General features: G+C 40.5%; 1 protein-coding gene across 2 annotated transcripts; it reads left to right on the top strand.

Moving 5' to 3' along the window:
* The first annotated feature begins 3,384 nt into the window (after positions 1-3,384).
* On the top strand, positions 3,385-20,354 carry c6h16orf70 (chromosome 6 C16orf70 homolog). Of its 2 annotated transcripts, none has more exons than XM_034684687.1 (16): positions 3,385-4,622; positions 4,864-4,946; positions 5,690-5,773; positions 5,869-5,912; positions 6,358-6,437; positions 6,548-6,642; positions 8,013-8,110; positions 9,321-9,433; positions 9,799-9,932; positions 11,420-11,503; positions 12,397-12,479; positions 13,043-13,086; positions 13,199-13,248; positions 14,452-14,510; positions 14,635-14,707; positions 15,245-20,354. In XM_034684687.1, the coding sequence occupies exons 1-16, from the start codon at positions 4,559-4,561 to the stop codon at positions 15,338-15,340; spliced, it is 1,284 nt and encodes a 427-aa protein (XP_034540578.1). In that variant the 5' UTR covers positions 3,385-4,558; the 3' UTR covers positions 15,341-20,354. The 2 variants fall into 2 exon arrangements, with proteins under 2 accessions (XP_034540578.1, XP_034540579.1); XM_034684688.1 differs by having other exon boundaries at positions 3,386-4,622; positions 8,046-8,110.
* The last annotated feature ends 1 nt before the right edge of the window (position 20,355 follows it).

Genomic DNA, 20,355 nt, shown 5'->3' on the forward strand with positions numbered 1-20,355 from the left:
CACAATTCCTGCTTTACACTCAAATTGCGGTTCTAAAACACACTTTTTTTCAAAGCACAACACACAGTTTGCTGCATTTGGCACAATTTTCATGATAAAAATATTTTGATTTCACAAGGAACACACTGTCATTGAAAATCTAAAGTTAAATGACCTACTATGCACACTGACTCATCACATGGCCTAACACCTGTCACACAGTTTTACAATTAGCAATCAGAGCTTTATTTCCGTCCGCTGCTTGGCCACGGAAAACATTGCTAATGATGTGGATTAGGTGCTGTGGCCAGACCGAAACAAAGGAGAGGATGCAGCATAGTTGTTGTTTTTTTTGTACCTTAACTGTATACAGTAAATCCTTATGTTGTTTTGTGTGTAGACCACTGCATGTGCACCTTTGTGTTGGTTGGGATGTACACTGTGTACATTGCTTTTTGGGGAAAAATAAAATATATATGTGACCGTGTATTTGTGTGTTTAGAGTATAAAAACAATATTCTAAAATATTTTACAACACACTTATGTATGTACTGTCTGTAGTAAGTGTAACAGGCCTAAGTCATTATGATGAATGGAGAAGAAGTGTTTTCCATTCATCATAGTGTTTTACATTGAGCACATCAGTGTTTAACTGGTTCTTATAAATGTCTATTCATATGATGGTTTGTGTGTGTCATTAGAAAACAAAATACCATTTTGAGAAGAAATAACATTTTTTTGAATGTTAAGTTTCATTTTGCAGGAGAATTGAGGGGTTTTGCCCATTGTGTGTGTGATTTTTGCTTTCAAAAAATGTGTGTAAACAATTGAGAAAAACTGTAAACCACTACAGCAAATTGGTGGAATCAAAAGACTGAAAAAAGGCAATCACTGCCAGGCAGCCCTGTGGTGTTGTGTATATGACCACTGACTTTCCATGCAAGGATCCTGGGTTCAAATCCCTGACATGGACTGCCCATTGGAGATGGAATTAAAACACTTTCCTCACATTGTAAAAAGAACTGTGCTTTGAAGTACAATGTCCAAATGGTGAAATGAAAAGACGTGCAAACATCAGTTCATCCAAGCAGCCCTGTGGTGTTGAGGATAGGCATGCTACCGTTCAATCCTATGGCCTTGCGTTCAAAACCCACTATGTGTTGCAAATGTGAGATGGAAATGAAACACTTTCCTTACATGTGCATGAGCTGTGCTTTTGAACTACTACAAGAGGCAAGCACTACAAAGCTGTCCTATAGTGTGGTGGACAGGGTTGCTGCCTTTCAATGCAAGGGTCCTGGGTTTGAATCCTCGTGGGGACTGTCCATGGGAGATGGAAATGAAACACTTTCCTCACACTGGAGCTTGAACTTTGCTTTTGAAGCACAATATCCAAATGGTGGAATGTAAAAACTTCCAAAAGAATCCCAGTGATGTTGAGGACAGGCAACATGTTGTTGTGTTTGTGAAATGATGTTGTGTTTTCTGTAATTTCATCGAGTTTTGTGAAAAGTTGTTATGTTTTCTGTAATGGCATCGTATTTTCTGAAATGTTGCTATGTTTTGCCCTTCAGGACCACCTTAGAAATACCTAATATTGACTTGAGTGAAAGCAAAACAGGAAAGAAGAGAGAAAAAGAGGACAGCTCTTTTCTCAGATTCATCTCCGGGAATCAGGATGTGAGAGAGGGCAGTGAGATTGCAGCCACCACTGAGAGTAATGGAAAGAGGTGAAGAACCCCAAGAAATAACAACGGTAGGAGACAAAAGAAGAAGCACCTGAATATGACATAAAAAAACAGTGGAGGACTCTGTATAAGTTTCAAAGTCAAACAATTATTCTTCTGATCGAGAAGGAGATCAGAAAAAAACAGTGAGAAGAAATACATTTTAAAAAAGCCAACTAATGTTGTTGCCTAAATCAACCAATCCATCAGACAATGTTATTTCATAAGTCAAAAGAAAAGTCAGTTGTTTTCTGGAGATTTCCAAAGACCAACTTAGATTAACTTCTTTTCACGGGAAAACGAAGTAATGAATTGTAGCTTAAAAATAACACACTACAATCACTTCAAATGAAGGTGAGGGATGATTTTTCTCCCATAATGCAGCATATCCTGCTATCCTGACAAAACGTATAAACTTGTTTTATTGCAAGTTTTAGAGAAACTTGCTGAAGAAGATTAGATCTACAATTGAACGTTGATTTAAAGCTGCTGTTGGTAGGAATAGTGTAAAAAATGATACCTTTTTACTGCTGGGTTTGGAGAAAAGGTCATAATGCCCATCAGTGCTCATCGATAAGTGGAGTAATTTGAAACTATTGCGAAATCTCTGTGCTTTCCAATGCCTTTGTATCAAGCAATATCATTATTCCCCTTGTTCCTGTTATGATGGACCGATCATAGCTAATCTCCAATCTTCTGTCCTGATTGGTTAAGGGGCGGCCCCTACTATGTCCTCTGATTGGTTATGAGTCCGGCATTATCATGACTGCACACGCTGATCTGTGTTGGGGGGCTAAGAGGAAATCTGGTTGGGAGCATAGACTGTATAAAATATTGACGTAGTATCCGTGACGTCACCCATCTGTTTCTGAACGCTGTTTTGAAGCCAATCGACAGCGGCAGCCATATTGCTTCTGTCAAACCAGTGTGACGTAAAGGGGCGGGCTTTGAGCCTCCTAGCCAACAGCTGCAGTGTTCCTGCAGGCAGCTGTGCCTCTCATTGGAAGACTAGTAATCTCAATATCTTCGATTCTGCCGCGTTAGAAAAAAATTCACCCCCCTCACAGTGAGAGGACATTGAGAAATGGGCTATTCAGACTACACTCATCTTTTATACCAGGCTGTAAACATGTTTATTTCTGCTGTAAAGATCGTCTTTTTCCCATTCATGTGTATGGGACTTCCGGTACTTCCGGAGCCAGCCTAAAGCGGATCTTTGATGAACTGCAGCTTTTAACACTTCCGCATTGACTCATATTTTTTAGATCGGAGGTTGCCGCTTGGTTGGGAGGGATAGTGTTGACATTCGAAGTCCCTCTCTCTGAAGGGATGTTAACTCTGTGACTACCAACAGCAGCTTTAAGTTGTTTTATTGCAAGTTTTAGAGAAACTCCTAGAAGAAGATTAGGTCTACATTTGAACGTTGATTTAATGCTGTGTATTCAAATCGCTAATGAGCACTGTAAGATAAAATAATAATTACAAATAATTTAAGCAAAGGCCGAACATAGCCAGATTTCAGAAAATAAAGAGAAGATAAAAAGTTTCGTTTTTTGTTCATAAATCCATTAAAATCATAAAATGCTAACACTTTTAGTTGCTGTACTTTGTTTTATGAAATCCCGCCTCACGGTTGTCTGTGTCAGCTGACCATGTCGTCATCGCGTCTATCACAAAACGTCTGTTCAACACCGGAAGTAGAATTATCAGCTGATCCTGCTGGCTTGTTGTTGATGCCTGAAGTTGCTGTTGTTTGGACACTGTGTTGCTCTTATCTGCTCCTGACATTGGAGAGACGTAAAACCCCCGAGAGAGGGACAGTGTGGGCATTCATCGACTAAAGGGCTCATGAGTAACACAAGAAGCGTTCCTCGGCGAGGACTTTAAATTGACGCACTAGCGGCAGGAGAGCTAGCTTCTTCTGAGCTCGAACCTTCGGGGAAAAAGAAGAAAGACGGCTTGGCGTGCTTTCTTTGTTTATGTCGTGCCAGTCTGAGTAGAGATTTTTTTTTGGTCTGGAATCATTTTCTTTCTGCACATACATTATTTATATTTGTACTTTATTTCCTTAACGCGAGGAGCAGCTAGCTCGTCAGCTAACGTTAGCCCATAGCGCAAAGAAACAGTCTTGTTGTCAACCTCTGAGGCTTTCGTAACCGACCCACAGTGACAGATAACAGGAGCTCACAGTGGAAGAAGTCGGGCTAGAGAACTAAAAATCCTGCCTCTGTGTTGTTCTGCTGACTGTCACTTCATCGGGGGCTGTGTTGAGACAGGACATAGCGGAACAAGTGGATATTTAGTGGACAGATGGAGACAGTTTGAGGAGTCTTTGGATGTGAAACAAGAATCGGATGAGTTCAGTTGTTTGTGGTTTTTTAAATATCGATTTTAGGCACACAACCAAGTAATAGGTGAACTAATAGCTGGCCTTGTTCGTGTCAGGTTGGCAGGTTGCGTAATTTGTTTGTGTGCAAGCTGTCAGCCTTTGTGCTGCCACGATTAAACTCTTATTCAAAACCTTTGTTTCTCCATCAGCCTAGTTCATGTTGTAGATGTCATTTTAATTATACATCATTCCTCTCTGATACCGTGATCATTTCAGTAACACATGACATGTGATACAGTGACCATTTCTTACTGTAGCACACAGTTTGAGTAGCTGTTCGTGGCTCACACTCATGAATTTGTTAGCTTTGGGAATATAAGTAGATAGAGTTATGAATTAAAGTAGCTATCTGAAGCCATTGTGAGACAGCGTTGAGATCAGGGAGAGAGGCAAAAAGAAAGGGTCCCCCCAGAGGGTCCCATCGTGTCTTAAGGTGAGGTGAGCTGCCCCCCACTACTTGCCAATGCTGGATCTGGAGGTGGTGCCTGAGAGATCACTAGGAAATGAGCAATGGGAATTTGCCTTAGGTGAGTTTTGACAAAACTTATTATAATTAAATGCATTGTGACTCATTCAGAGTGAGGAGGGAGAAAATACAAGCTAATTCTCAATGCTTGAAGCCATGTTTAAAACGATTTACCTTTGTGTTGACATTGTTTACTGTAACTGCCTCTGAATGAATGGTGTGTGTGTGTGTGTGTGTGTGTGTGTGTGTGTGTGTGTGTGTGTGTGTGTGTGTGTGTGTGTGTGTGTATGCTATGTTTTCAGGGATGCCATTGGCCCAGGCCATATCTATTCTTCAGAAACACTGCCGCATCATCAAAAATGTCCAGGTGCTATACAGTGAACAGGTGAAATGGCCAACTATCTATCTTATTTAATATTATTTTTCACAGACAAAGCGGTTATTGGCTTGTTTAGGAATCTCATCTTAAGGCAGCTGAACAAGTTTTGCATCCTTAAGAGGAATTCCTATCAGGCAACAGTAAAACCTGTCCTTGTAAGCTAGTATTCATACATTAATCAAAGACATCATGGCATTGCTGTGTGTGTGTGTAGGCTGTTTAGATAAAATAATTCCCACCACGTATATTAACAACAGTGTTGCCATTGCACAGTTTGTCCAATAGAGAGCACTGAAAGCTTTATTTTACAAAGATAGAGTCCCTCTTATCACTCATCTTGGTCAAAAATCTCAGAAATTAGTAAACAAAATCGTTATATATCATTAGTTTAGTTTTGTATTTATAGAAGTGTTGTATCTGACTTTTTAAGACCACAGATGTCAAAATATCCTCAAAAGTCTAATATGTCTTAAGCTATTTTTGAAATCTTCCCACAGGTCTGATGCTAAAAATATAACCAGTCAGAGAATTTGTTTCTGAAACACTTCAAGTCTTTATTTCTTGCTTCTTCATTTGAATAATATCAAATATATCGGTCATAAAACACAGTCTATGGGATGTCTTAGTCTTGGTTTGTTCCTTGTTTGTCTTATTTAAAGAGAGGTTTATTTGTCTATGTGTCCATTCGTAGGGTCATGCCACCCTCGACCTCACTCCTCTGTTAACTAGTTTGTTTGTCTTTCACCCAGACACCACTCAGCCATGACCTCATACTGAATTTGACTCAGGATGGGATTAAACTGCTGTTTGATGCCACAAATCAGAGACTCAAGGTAAATGTAGTTTATTATGTGTGTGTATGGCAAAGATATTATTCCACTCTTCTTTGTCAGTTACATTTCACTTATCTGTTGTATCTGGTTAACAGGTGATCGAAGTGTATGACTTGAGCAAAGTCAAGTTGAAATACTGGTGAGTAAAAATAGAAGTCAACTGATGCAGAAATTATGAAATCACATGAGATATGCAGCTGCCATAATAATGTGTCTTTATCTACAGATCTATATAGTGATCAATGTGTAGACTTTACATTTTAGTTTAGTCCAAAGATTGTGTTCAGCCACAGAGAGGCAGCTGTTTAGTGAAGATGTCACAGAAACAAAATCTGCCTGGTTCCTTCATCTCTGTTTGTTATTGACTCTTCAATTTCCCAAATCTATTTCCCTCCTCTGGCAATGGCTCCTCATCGAATGCATAACAATCTGTATGAATGTTAATCAATATAACACCGGCTTCGTGTGTGTGTGTGTGTGTGTGTGTGTGTGTGTGTGTGTGTGTGTGTGTGTGTGTGTGTGTGTGTGTGTGTGTGTGTGTGTGTGTGTGTGTGTGTGTGTGTGTGTGTGTGTGTGTGTTTCAGTGGAGTCCATTTCAACTCTCAGGCCATTGCCCCAACAATAGAGCAAATAGACCAGTCATTTGGAGCTACACACCCTGGAGGTACTAAACAAATCACTAACACATTAAGGATGTTTGCTATCACACACTGTTAACTTACATGTAATCTTATTAACCTCCTTTATTTTCAACCTTTCCCCCCTCGCCTCCAGTTTACAATGCTGCAGAGCAGCTGTTCCATCTCAACTTTCGAGGCCTGTCCTTCTCCTTCCAACTGGACTCATGGAACGAAGCTCCAAAATATGAGGTGAGATGTTCGATCCCTCTTGCTTGTCTGTCGTTTGAGGAATGGCTGATTGGTTGGTTTCTTCACATCCTAAGGGAATCAGAGCAGCCTTGTGATTAAAGTGATTACCCTTCATATGGACAGTCTGAGGTCAAGCCCTAAAAGCATGTTCCTAAATCCCTCTAAGCTAGGTGTTGTTACGTCGAATGATGAATCATCGGAGACTGAATATAGAAACCAAACGCATGTTGAGAATTGGAATCTATTTTTGTTTGTCCAGTTTTGGAAACAAAAGATTGTTTCATCTTAGTTCTAGGACAAATTTTCAGATGGATCAGCATTTTTTTCCCCACTCAGGTGTCAGAGACTCGTTGCAGTGTTATGTATGCGGTAAAAATCTGACTGCAGCAGGTTGTTTTGGGGATTGGTAGCATGAGTGCATAATTGAATTCTCCAAAACAGCGCAGCTTCCAGCAGAAAACACTGCAGACGCAATCAACAACCCATGATTCTGCATACTCTATCACATATAAAAGTGCAGCGTATAGCCTTTGTGGCTTATTTCAGTCTGTACTGTTCAGCTGTGGATGTCTTTGATGCATGTCATGATCCAGCTGCTCTGCTGTCTGCTTCCTTCTGCTGCTTGCTACTGTGAGTGCACACATCATGTGGTGATGATTTCACTGCTCCCACAGCTGACTTCACTTTACCCATTGATTAGGGTGGGGCAGCTTATCACTTTTTTAGGCTAAGCTATTCTTCAACATATTGACTGTGTGATAGTAGATTCATTGATACTCATTAAAACTTCAAACACATCCCGATGCGTGTGCTTGCTGCTTGTCTGGAGTTGTTTGCAGGTGCAGACAAACTAGTTTCAGCTTCTAATTTGGTTAAAACATTTACATTTCTCTGTCTGAAGCTCAGTGATCAGCTGCTTTCAGGTTTTTGTTAAAGCATGGAGAATATTTTAATTAAAAGGATTATACAAAACTGCAGGTTTTACTTTAAATACCTAAATGACTCATATACAGCTATTCTGCATATCTGTTGTTGGTGGTAGATTTAAAAATAGAACAATAAGCAACACAAAAAGTAAACTCTGCTGAGTCACAATACATTTTTTTGGCACTGGACCTCTATTAGATCAAGTTGTTTTACTAAACAGAGATCCAAGTTGGATTAAAATGTAGTGTCACCAGTACATTGAAACATGGTGTGTGCGGCACCAAGGCCAGTCAGTGTGTTTTGAAGTGTCTATCACATTTTTCTGTGCTTTAAAAATCTATTTCTCATGCAGTTTCCTCTCAACCTAGAGAGTCTGTTATTGTGCACGCATTAACGCAGCTCACACCAGTCTTGTACTACTCCCAGTTGTTTTGCCTTGGCAGCCTAACTTTGCCATGGGTTTGGCCTCCCTGCAGATTCCACATGGGGCAATGGTCAAGAGGATGCACATCTACACCGGCAACAACCTGCAAGAAACAAGGTAATACACACAGACACAGATACATGAACACTTGTGGAAGTGGGATTACTACTATCAAAACACTTCTTAAAGGGACCGGTCCTTTTTTTATGTTAGGTTGTATGAGATACTTGTGGACGGTAAGTGTATCACCCACAGGGGATCCAGGTCAGTTCAGCCTCTTTGTTGAGAAAGTATCCAGAGAACTGATATTGAAGTTAGGCTATCATCCGCTGGTTATTTCAACAAACTCTGACTCTAATGTTGATGTAAGTGATTGCTCTGTTTAGAAATTGTTCAGCTCTATACTTTGCAGTCAGGAAGCTCATTTTTTTTATTCTCAGACTTGATGTGACCTGATCAGCTAATTGGGTTTATGATGTACGAGTCATCCTGACACAGTCATGGCTGTAGAATTTGTTCTTTTAGCTCGGACTTCCTCTTCAGCAGCTAACACAGTGTATTTGATGAGGTGAACATACCGTGCAGACCATGGGTTATGTCATTATGCAATAAAACTAATCAGATCCTTACACTTTTGCTTTTTTGGTTGTCTGATTGAGCCTCTGAAACTTCAAGAGAGTTGGCAAAACAGCAGCGTTCATTTAGGCAGGGAACTCTGGATGGTGAGTGATGCAGACGCCTCGTCCTTCCTCTATAAACTACAAGGCATTAAAGTGTCCTCGTGTCCACAGTCATTTTTGCTGTCAGACTCAATCAAGTTTTAGTTTGGTTGTATTTTTGTCAAAGCCTCCAGACAAGAACAGCTGATCAGTGCTCTGCAGGTGGAAGAACACAAACATGTACGTCCGGGAATAGTGCATTGCAAATGGGCTTTCTGACGGCAAAGTATAGAGCTGACAAATATCTAGATATTGTGTACATTTACACCAATTAGTGCTGGGGTAAGAGTTACTCAAAATGACCTATATTGAATGGTAGCATTATAGATGAACCTGTCGGCAGCAGAGGATAGCCTAGTTTCTATCCCTGTCCTCCAGCCAGTCTCTGGAGAACAAATTGGCCGAGCTGAACCGCATTACCTCCTGTGGGTAATACACTTATTTTTGACAACTACATCATCCAGTTTTATTTATTTGAATGATGAGAAAAATTGAATAAGTACAATTTCCCTCTTAGTCTTCACACGGTGGAAAAGAAAGCAAAAAACACACACACACAAAAACAAACCGAAACACACACATATAAACACTCTGCTCTCTGTCCTCAGAGCCCCAGTGATGCCGCTGGCTTGTTTCCTTGGTAACATATATGCAGATGGTGTGGACGTCCTGAGAGACCAGGCAGGGCCTCTTGGGCTCAAACTGCGCCTTCTCACAGCAGGTAACACACACCTCTGTTTGTACTGAGGACTGGGAGCTGAGAATGATGATCCAACCAACAGGTTTCAAAAGTGTTTCCCTCCTGTATATATTTCCTCCATGATCTCTCTCTTTGTTTCTCTTATATCTTAGTCAATAGCATAAAGATTTGAGCCACTCTGGTTGCATTCAATTTGACTCCTGGAAAGTAACAGTACAGATTAATCTGCAGACACCTGGCTGCATCAGATAAATGTATCTGTGTGATAATCTCCTGTATATAGCAGTCCACACTATCTGACACAGTTTTTAAAGGTGGTTCTTGTTCATAATCTGGATATATGAGTTATCCACTTCCCTGATCTTTCTGAATATGTGTGTGTGCAGGTTGTGGTCCGGGTGTGATGGCTGATGCTAAAGTCAGGTCCCTTGAAAGAAACATCTTCTTTGGGGACTCCTGTCAGGACGTTCTGGGTGCTCTGGGCTCACCACATAAAGTCTTTTACAAGTCTGAGGACAAGGTAGGGCCACAGTTACTCACTCCTGTTCTTGTTGTTTTTGTTGTTGTTAAAACTATTATAAGTATCCGCGTTTAACACTTATCATCCCTTTTCACACCAAACCATAAAGTACTGACTGACCTACAACAGTTTGCATGTTTGATGTCAGTGTTTCTCTCCTCGTCTTGATCAGGGATCAGAAAGTGTGTTTACTGTTAATTGAGTTACACATAATTAAAATAAAAAGACAATCTCATGATAACTCTGTTTTTCAGAAGACTTACAGTCATACACTTCATGTAATTATATTTATAATAATGTAAGGTGACCTTGTGGGACCAGCTCTGGCTCCTGTAATCTCATGTAGGGTTGCTTCTGTCTTGGTTGCACCAGCGTAATATGTCAGTGCCTGTGGCTGCTGTCTTTCAGCTTCAGAGCTCGTAAAGGGCCGAAATATAGTTGTCCGTTCTATATATACAGTCAATGATAGACCATAACACTTTCATCTAGCTCTTTTTTAACAACGACTACCTGTACAGAGCCAAAACCACAGGGATACAAAGTCAGCGAAAGGATTTGACCAGAGGTATAAAAGCACATGTATTTTTTTATCTGAAGCGAACAGTAGCCCATCACATCACGACAGAAGATTGAGGCTACATTTAGGGGGAGGACATTTTAGTTCTTGAGAACATCTTCGTAGTTTTACAAGAACAAAGTTGTAAAACACCGAAATAAATGTGTGATATTACGAGAATAAAGTCAGAAGAGAAAAAAGTTGAAAAGGTACCAGATTGAAGCTGTATATTTAGGAGAACCAACCCGTAGAATAATGACAATAAAGTCTTAAAGATTTCAGTCATAATTTAATGAGAGGGAAGTCATTATTTAATAGAGTAAAACTGTAATTTTATGAGAAAGAAGTCTTAATTAAAGGCAATGTTTATTCCGGATGTAAGATAACATACAGGAGGAGATCAGAGCACCCAGCTGCAGACACAGAATGAGGAATATGAATCATCTCATAAAGTTATACTCAGTGATTACAGAAGCAGCACAGACTGCATTATCCCATCCTCCTTCATAATAGACTCAGATTCTTACAATATCTATTCAGAATCATGATACTTATGGCAATGTGGACGTAATGTGACAAAAGATTGAGTATTCAGTCATGTTTGAAAGCTTCACGGTCCTCATTTTGTTTCAGGCAGCTGGCAGCTATGCTGAAATTGTTAAAATGATGACTCTTCTCGTGTATCTGTGACTTTATTCTTGTTTATTTAGGACTTCCTTCTCAAAATCTCCATTTTTTTCTTCCATAACTTTGCCCTAATACTGTGTTGTGAATCAGCTGAAAGGAGAGAGTATCAGATTTGATTTGTTGTCTGAAGCAAATAAAAGAGGATTTGAAACAAACACCATGATATGAGATTGTTTGCTGAATAAAAAAGTCAACTTTATAAATGAAGATGCATAAAGTCGTTTTGTGCTTTTGTTTCTATTAGATGAAGATCCACTCTCCATCACCTCACAAGCAGGTTCCCTCTAAATGTAACGACTACTTCTTCAACTACTTCACCCTCGGAGTGGTACGTTGCTCAGCCTCAGCGTCTGTGTCTGTGTCTGTGTCTGTCTATTTATTTTTCCTTTTTTTTTTTTTTTTATAGTTCTTGTTTTATGGTTTGACTCAGTCGTTTCATTCTAAAGGTTGTAATTTAGCCTTTGTTTGAAGCCATAGACCAAAAGACTGTGGAGGGATGGAATGTGAATCATTTGAGTGTGCTTGCTGTGCTCTAGCATCACACTTATTATGTTGAGTTGCATGCTTTTCCATTGTTATGTAGTTTAAGGGAGAAATGGTTGTAGACAGTGCTGTAATGGAGCATAATATTACTGCTGATGATGGTGACTATTGGAACTGATCAGTACCCCAGCTGTTAAACATACTGTGGACATGTGGAATGATTTCTCAACCAGATTTGTACATTCGTAAATGCTTTTCTGGCAATGTCAAATTCATGATGAAGTGATGAAGAGTGTGTGAATGTAACAACAGTAAGTGCATGACAGCTCAAGTACACAGAGAGAATACACTACAGATCTGATAGTCTGCGCAATATTATTTGAAACAGACAGAAAGCAGACATCCCGTTTTATTACGCCAGATCTTTGTTAAATATGTCTCTTAAGTCTGTTTCCTTCAGTCAGGTGATTCATCAAGTTAACACATTTTTGGGTACTGATCTCAGCCTCAGACCGGTTACAGAACAAGAAGCTTGAACTGCTCTATATCTGCTCAGCTGTCAGCTGGTAACAATGATGGCTGCATGTGTGTATGTGTGTTTGTGTGTGGGTCATTGGTACAGCCTTTATCTGCATCCACTCACCGCTCTGTTCCCAGTAGACAGGTCTGTGGTTTATTGAACTGTGATGAAACTGTTTGCACAAAGCGACGCCTAAGATGTGTTTTCTTCTTTTTCAGGACATCCTGTTTGACTCTACGACACACCTGGTCAAGAAGTTTGTTCTTCACACCAACTTCCCTGGACATTATAATTTCAATATGTAAATATCTTTGTATCTAACATTCCTTGATTCCGTTTTCTCAGCCCATCCCCCTTTCTTCATCATGTGTAATTATCTACATTTAAAGCAACATTAGGCTCTAGCAGACTGCCATTTCAAGGCCGGATACTTAGGCTTCTTCTGCAATGTGTAATGCACTGAAGCGTAATGGTGGGGCAAAGTTGTGCTGCTCTGACTCCCTCAGAGGTAGTAACGCAAGACTGTGGTGATGTGTAGCATGAGAACCAGCAGCACTGTGTGTATGTGCATGTCTGATTGAGTGTATGTGGAGCTTCTGCTGTGTTTACAAGCTGTTTCTCCTGCGCCTCTGCACTGCCATAAGGCAGTGTGAAATCACACACTGGGACCAATATTTTGCCTTTGCGGGGTGCAGTGTGTTAGAACAAAGGCTTAGTGATGGCAGAACTCAGTTCCAGCTCTGTTGCAGATTAGCAGTGTGTATTGAAGTGTGTGTTCAGTTGGACCTCTTATATTTCTTCTTGTTTGGACACTAAAGTTTTATTCTTTATTCTAATGTTCTCTGCTTTGCTCTGTCATCACAGATATCATCGATGTGACTTTAAGATTCCCCTGGTCATTAAGAAAGGTGAGACAGTCTTCAGTCATGAGTCTTTCAAAGTGGGAACCTACAGGCCTCAGCATCATTGTTTTAACTAATGTCTGTTCTTTGTGTTTTTTATTGTGACCCTGGCCTTCAGAGGGAGCTGATTCTCAGACAGAGGACTGCATCTTAACCACCTACAGCAAGGTCAGCTATAGAGAAACTTTATAAAACTATGATGGCCAGTTTAGACCATAGATACAAGACAAGCTGAAACTTACAATTGCATGGAATAAAGTGATAAAATATTCTTAATCCTAGCTTTTTTCTCCCGACCAGTCTTACTAGAAAAAAGTGTTTTGTTTTCTGCTTACAGTGCACATTTGCACATCAGTATGCTTATTTCTTCAAGGGCAGGACTGAACTACATTCTAACATATAGAGCAGAGCGGTCAGGGGGGCCGCAGGGACTGTGAGACCACGTTCAAACTGAATCTGCCAGCCACCTCAGGGTTGTTTAAAGCCAAGGGCATTTGAAATTGTTCTTGCAATTTGTAATCACAGCTCTCTAATTGCTGACTTGTTTTAGGTCAATAGTTTGCTGTTATTTGGAAAATAGTCTTCATCAATGAGTCAAACGTTTTAATTTGAGACTGTATCTCCTTCTTAAACTCTGTCTTCACATCACTTTTAAAACTTTATGTTTAGAGTCATTATACTGCAGCTACCTACTGATGTCACTACACACAGTCATATAAAAGTCTAGTTTTTTTCACTTTAATCTGTGAAAAATATCCCAAAATTTAACGAAATTTGACTTGAAATAGAATGCAACATTTAATATTTGCTTCAACGATGCTGCAGTGATTTGAAGTCTTGATCTCTCTGTCTGGATTGCTGCACAGTGTTCTGTCTGAATGTGATCTGCCATTGGAAATAGCAGTACTGTCACTTAGAGCAGGGGTTCCCAAACTTTTTAGTCCGCCACCCCCCAAAATAACAGAGACAGTGACTGGTGACCCCCTTGTCCTGAAGGGGTTAAATGTTGTTCACAGCTGCACGCAAGAATTAACTTGCCAATCCAGAAACCTACATATTTCTCTGTAATTAAAAACAGGATTGAAGCAGTGTGACATCCTTGTGTCATGTGGCAACAAAGTAAAGAAGAAAACCGATGATGTTTTCTAATTGCATGGTTTTTATTGGTTTTTAGAAAGCATCTCGCAACCCCTCAATCATTTTCCCGTGACCCCACAGGGGGTCCCAACCCCCACTTTGAGAACCACTGATGTAAAGGCTTATGAAGTCACAACCTTGTTATTAATCCCCTCTTTTAGTGTAGGTGTGAGGTTCTTGTGATCAAATCAATGTTGAGAGTTGATAGACAACATGTGCTTGTGTCTCTGTCAGTGGGATCAGATTCAGGAGCTGCTGGGTCATCCTATGGAGAAACCCGTCGTCCTCCACAGGTTTGCACACAGACAAAATGATTAACATTATTATGTTTATATGACTCCCACACATGAAGAATCTCAGTTGTAACTTTGTGTAAATATTGTATCTACATGATCTCATGTGTGCTGTTTTTGACAGGTCTTCTTCAGCCAATAACACCAACCCCTTTGGCTCTACCTTCTGCTTTGGACTGCAGAGAATGATCTTTGAGGTCTGAATGCAAAACTCTGTTGTTTTAACTAGCATGAGAAGAACGTATAAAATAAAAAGAAAACTACAGTTAATGTGTGGGCATTGGTTGATTGAAGGCTTGAAATACGTGATCTCTTGTGAATTGTGTTTTTTGGTCTTTCATTGCAATCAAGTAGAAACCTACAAGGTATTAAACTGGATTTCTGGAGCTAAAATGAAACCAATACTGTTTTATCAGTGCCCACTTAAAGCTCACCAGAGAGCAGGAACTTAACCTTATATCAGTTTAGGTAACATTTGCTAGTGAAGTGTCCATGTATCAAAGAGAACAAAAAAATCCCAGCAGTCTTTGTTTCCATATAAGGGGATTTTTGTTGACTTAGTGCAGGATATAAAATGGACTGCGTCAGCGTTGTAACTGGTTGGCCAGATTCAGATTGGATTAAGATTGAATATATAATTTATGCCTATTTTTATCTGAACTTAGGTTTTTCTGCTTTGTCTTACTTTATATGTGCTCCAGTGCATTCATACTGTCTGTCTCCTTTTTCCTCAGGTGATGCAGAATAACCACATAGCATCAGTGACCCTCTATGGAGCTCCACGGACCTCCAGTCAAGCCAGACCCGGGTCCAGTAGTAGTTCCCACTGAACAAGTAACCAGAACCATATCCCATTTGGCCTGTTCTGAATCTAGTACCTCTACTGACTGATCCTGTAACCCAGAGCCAGATTCCTAACCAAGCAGACTTAAACCTGAACTACAGAAATATTGTTGCTCAGCTCATATGCTACTCATAAAACCAGAACCCACAAACAACCAAATCAGACCTGGTATTGATCAACTATTACTGGTCATTCTGAAGACTCAGTCCTTCAGTCTGCACAATAAACCCAACCCAGGCAGTCCTTCAGCTGTTTCCGGTCTCATGCAGCGACTGCATCTACCCAAAACCATAGAAGAAGAGGAGTTTGTTGAGACTGTAGTAAGGTTGGCCTGGTTGCACCAGTAAGATGTGACAGCAGTCTGTTGAAGACAACAACCTCCATAACTGTGTGGAGGATGATCAGCATTTAAAGATCTCAGTGTTCAACATCTAACAGAGAGTCGTGGAAACGTATCATCGCCAATAAACACTGCTGCAGCCAAAGTCTTGAACACACACTCTGGCCCACTGAATACACATCAACTGATCACACTGCCAGCCCAACCAGGCAGTACCGCCTGTCTTCCTGCCACAGCTCCAGAACAAGACCCAAATGTCTTCACAACCAGAACACATCCAAACCAGCCCAGCCCAGCCCAGCCCAGCCCAAACCAGAGCCATCGAGAAGCTACAGAGAACTGTTACCAAAAAACGGACGAACATGAGAAGCCAGATTCTGAAGGACAAGAGAAGAACCAAACCCACTCAGGGTTTGGAGAGACAAGCGGCGCACAGCCCGGGTGATCAGATATAAAGTCCCATAAAGCCAAACGATCCAAACACCCGACATCAGCTCCACCGAAGATCGTCTCCCTTGTCCAACTTCATATTCACCCTCCCACAGCTTTCTTCAGTGGTGCCCACAAATACACACACACACACACACACACACAAACACACACACACACACACACACACAAACACACACACACACACACACACACACACACACACACACACACACACACACACACACACACACACACAAACACACACACACACACAAACACACAAACACACAAACATGCACACACACGCACAAGCACACAGCGGTAAGAACTCTATTATCCCACAGCTGTTTGACTTCCGGACGTTTGTGTGCCTGTCCTTGCTTACACACCCGCATAAATGAGCATCTGCATGTGATTGGCTGCTGGTATTGAAATTAACATTTTAACTGACCTCGAGTCAAGCACACACACACAGACACACACACACACACACACACAGACACACACACACACACACAGACAGACAGACACACAGACACACAGACACACAGACACACAGACAGACAGACAGACAGACACACACACACACACACACACACAGAACGTTTCAGTTCCTTCACTTCTCTACTCAGATGTTCAGATGTATTCCTGATAGGTGAGAGCTGGTTTATCTTTGAAAATGCAGACATGGAAACATGCAGGCATGACATGAGAATTTGCATGAACTTGGCAGACGTTTTGACGAAAGGTGAAATCTAATTACAAGCACAAACTGGTGACCTGCTCTCTTTGTTTGATCCTGCATGATGTGAGGGGCTTTGACCTGGCACACAGTTTGTTTTTGATTTCCCTCTGCCCTGCTTCACTCACACCATGACCACTTTATTTGTGTTCTTTTGAAAAACAACCATTTTTACATTTGCACTAAAACACACCTTTTTACTTGATTGGTTATTGTTTTCCGGTCCTCAGAGATGTAATTGTGGAGACTTTTAGAGATGTGTGTGAATGTGTGTGAGGTTTTATCCATGAGCTCTGACACAGCAAAGATGCTCTGTGGATGTATTTTTTGCTGATGTCCTCTGTGTCACTCTCTTTCATCCCTACATCCCACTGAAGCATCGCAATTCATCCCTCAGCCGTGTCTGCATTTATTTCTTTGTTGAATTGCCAAATGCTATAGCCAAAGACGTTTCAGGATGACTTTCATTTGATCTTCTGACATCACTGTAATCTTCTATCTGAACCTGTCCCATGGAGAGAGTGGCTCCTTTTCTTCTGCATCTTGTGTTTCTCAGCTGGATGTCAAAGAAAAGCCATTACCCTTGTGAAGCCTCTAAATCCAGCTCCTGCTTTCTGTAACTGCTGACAGTAATTGCACAGCGCGACAATAGCTGACTGAAATGAGAGGTTTTAAAACAACAATCCCACTCGTCTGTCATCTGGATCTAGTTTCTGCTGGAGACACATTAACAATAGTTCCAGCTACTGTTGTGCAGCCCCCGGTTCTGTCTTGCACGGTGCTTATTGTCATCAGTGCGTTCTAATTTAAATAATTTGTCTTATTTCTCTGTGGAATGAGTACGTGTGAACGAGTCTGAGACATGGGGAAAGAATCAGGCATTCCATCATCATAACATTTGTTTGAATCTTCCTCCCAATGTTTGCATTTACTACCCTTTTTCATCATAAGCATTTGAATAAACTGTGTATTAATTTTAATACACATGTTCGCTTTTATTGTCCTGAGGTGCAAATGCCATTAGTGTTTTTTTGTTTCGTTTTTCTCTATTGCTGAATCTTGAATTGTTCTGTCAATATGAGGGCTTCAGGGTTGAATCAAAGTCTGCAAACCTGACTGAATGCTCAAAGTTCTGGCAGCAGATTCCAGAGAGTGCTAAGTTGGATGCTTCTTAGCAGTTTGCAAAGATACAGGATTTCTGTCTTTATTGATTTTTATCTGCTGTTTGGGTGGTTCAAATTTCAATCTGTCGTGTACCTTTTACAACCCCAACACACTGAATTAATTGACCAATTTGACTGATTTCAAGCTTTCCCCAAAACAAAGTGTCACCGCAATGCGTGTTGACTTCAGCCAGCAGCATCCACAGAAGATCTATTTCATGTTAAAATGTAGATTTATTAAACCCCTGATTACAGCAAACTCTAGTTTTATCTACAGTATTCTTCATTCGGTACATTTTCCAGCACAACTTGGCTTTGCGCTCAGACTGTTTGGACACATTTCTTGTGATAATTTAATGTGCAAATAACCTTGTTAGAGAGCATTTAAAGAAAAGGCTTCCATCCAGTCAGTCCATCTGTTCTGAGTGACTGCTCTGTGTTCCGACCCTGATGCTTTGAGTTGATGTTGATGTACATGCTGTAAATAGTTGTGTGCTCTTACTCTAGTGTCCTTTTATTAACGTGATCTCAACGGCACAAACACAACTGACTCAGGCACCCGCCGAGTATCCTGATACTCCTCCATGATTCTGATTACACGTACAACTCAGGAGGAGACATCAGCGCACATGATGCATCAACTATCACTGGAATTTTTTTTTTTTGTCTTTAACCCTCAGACCACTCAGTATTGAAACATATTCTTGTGCAATGTAAAAGCTGCAGGTACAGATAAGTGTTGGGTGCCAGGTGATAGCCCTGCTTGAGCTCTGCTTGACCTGCTTCTGCAGGGGGTTCAAGTTTGCCATAAAATACGAAGGAACGTTTAAGACGACAGAAAAACAAGATCTGTCTAGATGTTTTGCATTTAGAGGAGAACTGTGCTAAAGATGTTTTTGTGGAGTGGACAGTGGACACACTGATTCAGAGTCCAGCACAGGCATGTTGCTGGACTTTACGTCCACTTGTTTACAGTAGAAAAAAATGTATCTTTGACAGCAGCTGTCTTGCGGTCAAACCCAGTAAGCTGATGTGGTTTCTGGAGGAAATTAGTCATTTAAAAGATGAATTGATTTCTTCATCAAGCTTCCAGGTTTAAGATGTTGAAGAGTGATGGCTGTCCAGCATAAAAAGATACAAGCTCCCTCATTCTTTCCTGGTCTGTCCGCATCTTGAGTTTAAAGGGGAAACTGATGTAATATAACATAAAAGCTGTATTAAAACTTTTTCTAAAAATGTGCTTTTCAGCAAAGTTGAGAAAAAAAACACAAAACTGTTGAACATTGTGCCTCATCTCCCACCGAGCCTGTCTTTGACTTCTGTCTCTATCTCCTCTGTAAAAAGTAATCTCCTTGTACATACAATTTGAGAATGCATTTGAACTGAATCATTGTACAGTACATATGTATGCGTGTCACTGAGCATTAGCAACAAGCTAACATAATACGACCGTCTCAGCTGTTTAAATGTTTTCTGTTACCTGTAGAGAACGGCAGCTTAGGTTGGGTTTCCCATGATGATGATGATGATGATGATGATGATGGGTTTCACAGACATTTTGTGTTTATTACTTCAAGAAAACACCAAGAAAGTGCCCAAAATGTTAGCTAGTAATCTGTTATTGTGAAATGATTGATTTAAACAATGCAGATGCCAAATTAAACAAACAGTCTGATGGTCTCTGTATGAAAACTTAGAACGTGGGCTTCAGAAATTTTATTTGAACTGAAGGGAAACTTAAACATTGCTCCAGTGGAAGCACAGAGGTGCATGTGGAAGGATTACAAACTGTACATTCAGACGCAAATCCAGTCAGGACCAGAAACAGTACACACATTAAATGTGGGTGTAATACGAAAAAGTTGTACCCATCTTTGGTAAACCCAACTTAACGCCAAAGACGGTCAGTTCTGCGAGGATGCTTTATTACTGAGAGACAGAGCGAGGAGCTTTAGGGTGCTGGGTAGTTAATCTCACCCAAACTCAGGTGGACATATCACATCCTTGTTTTTCTAACGTTTATGAGTGAGAAACAGTGAAGTCAGGAAGGCTGAGTGCTTTTTAACTTCCACCTTCTTTCATTTTCTATGATTTTGTTGACTGCAGGAATGAATGATTGTCATAACCAGATTGTTGTAATTTATAATGGACAGCTTCAGTTCAGTGTAATGATAATCTCATATTAACGCTTTGTATTGTCTGTTATTGGTATCATATGTTCTGTTGCCCATCTCGCTTCTCCTCCTCAGAGTATTTTTTGTGGACATTTTAAGCCCGTTTCTGGAAATGGGGTGTTCTACATAATTAAAACTTGTGAAATTCAT

This window comes from Notolabrus celidotus, chromosome 6 (assembly GCF_009762535.1).
Source record: "Notolabrus celidotus isolate fNotCel1 chromosome 6, fNotCel1.pri, whole genome shotgun sequence".
Classification (NCBI taxonomy): domain Eukaryota; kingdom Metazoa; phylum Chordata; class Actinopteri; order Labriformes; family Labridae; genus Notolabrus; species Notolabrus celidotus.

Excerpts from the sequence above, each read along its gene's own strand:
- c6h16orf70 (XM_034684687.1), top strand. The coding sequence starts at position 4,559 with ATGCTGGATCTGGAGGTGGTGCCTGAGAGATCACTAGGAAATGAGCAA. Across the intron at positions 4,623-4,863 it reads GCAATGGGAATTTGCCTTAG|GGATGCCATTGGCCCAGGCC; the intron begins GTGAGTTTTGAC and ends CTATGTTTTCAG. Across the intron at positions 13,087-13,198 it reads TCCCCTGGTCATTAAGAAAG|AGGGAGCTGATTCTCAGACA; the intron begins GTGAGACAGTCT and ends CCTGGCCTTCAG.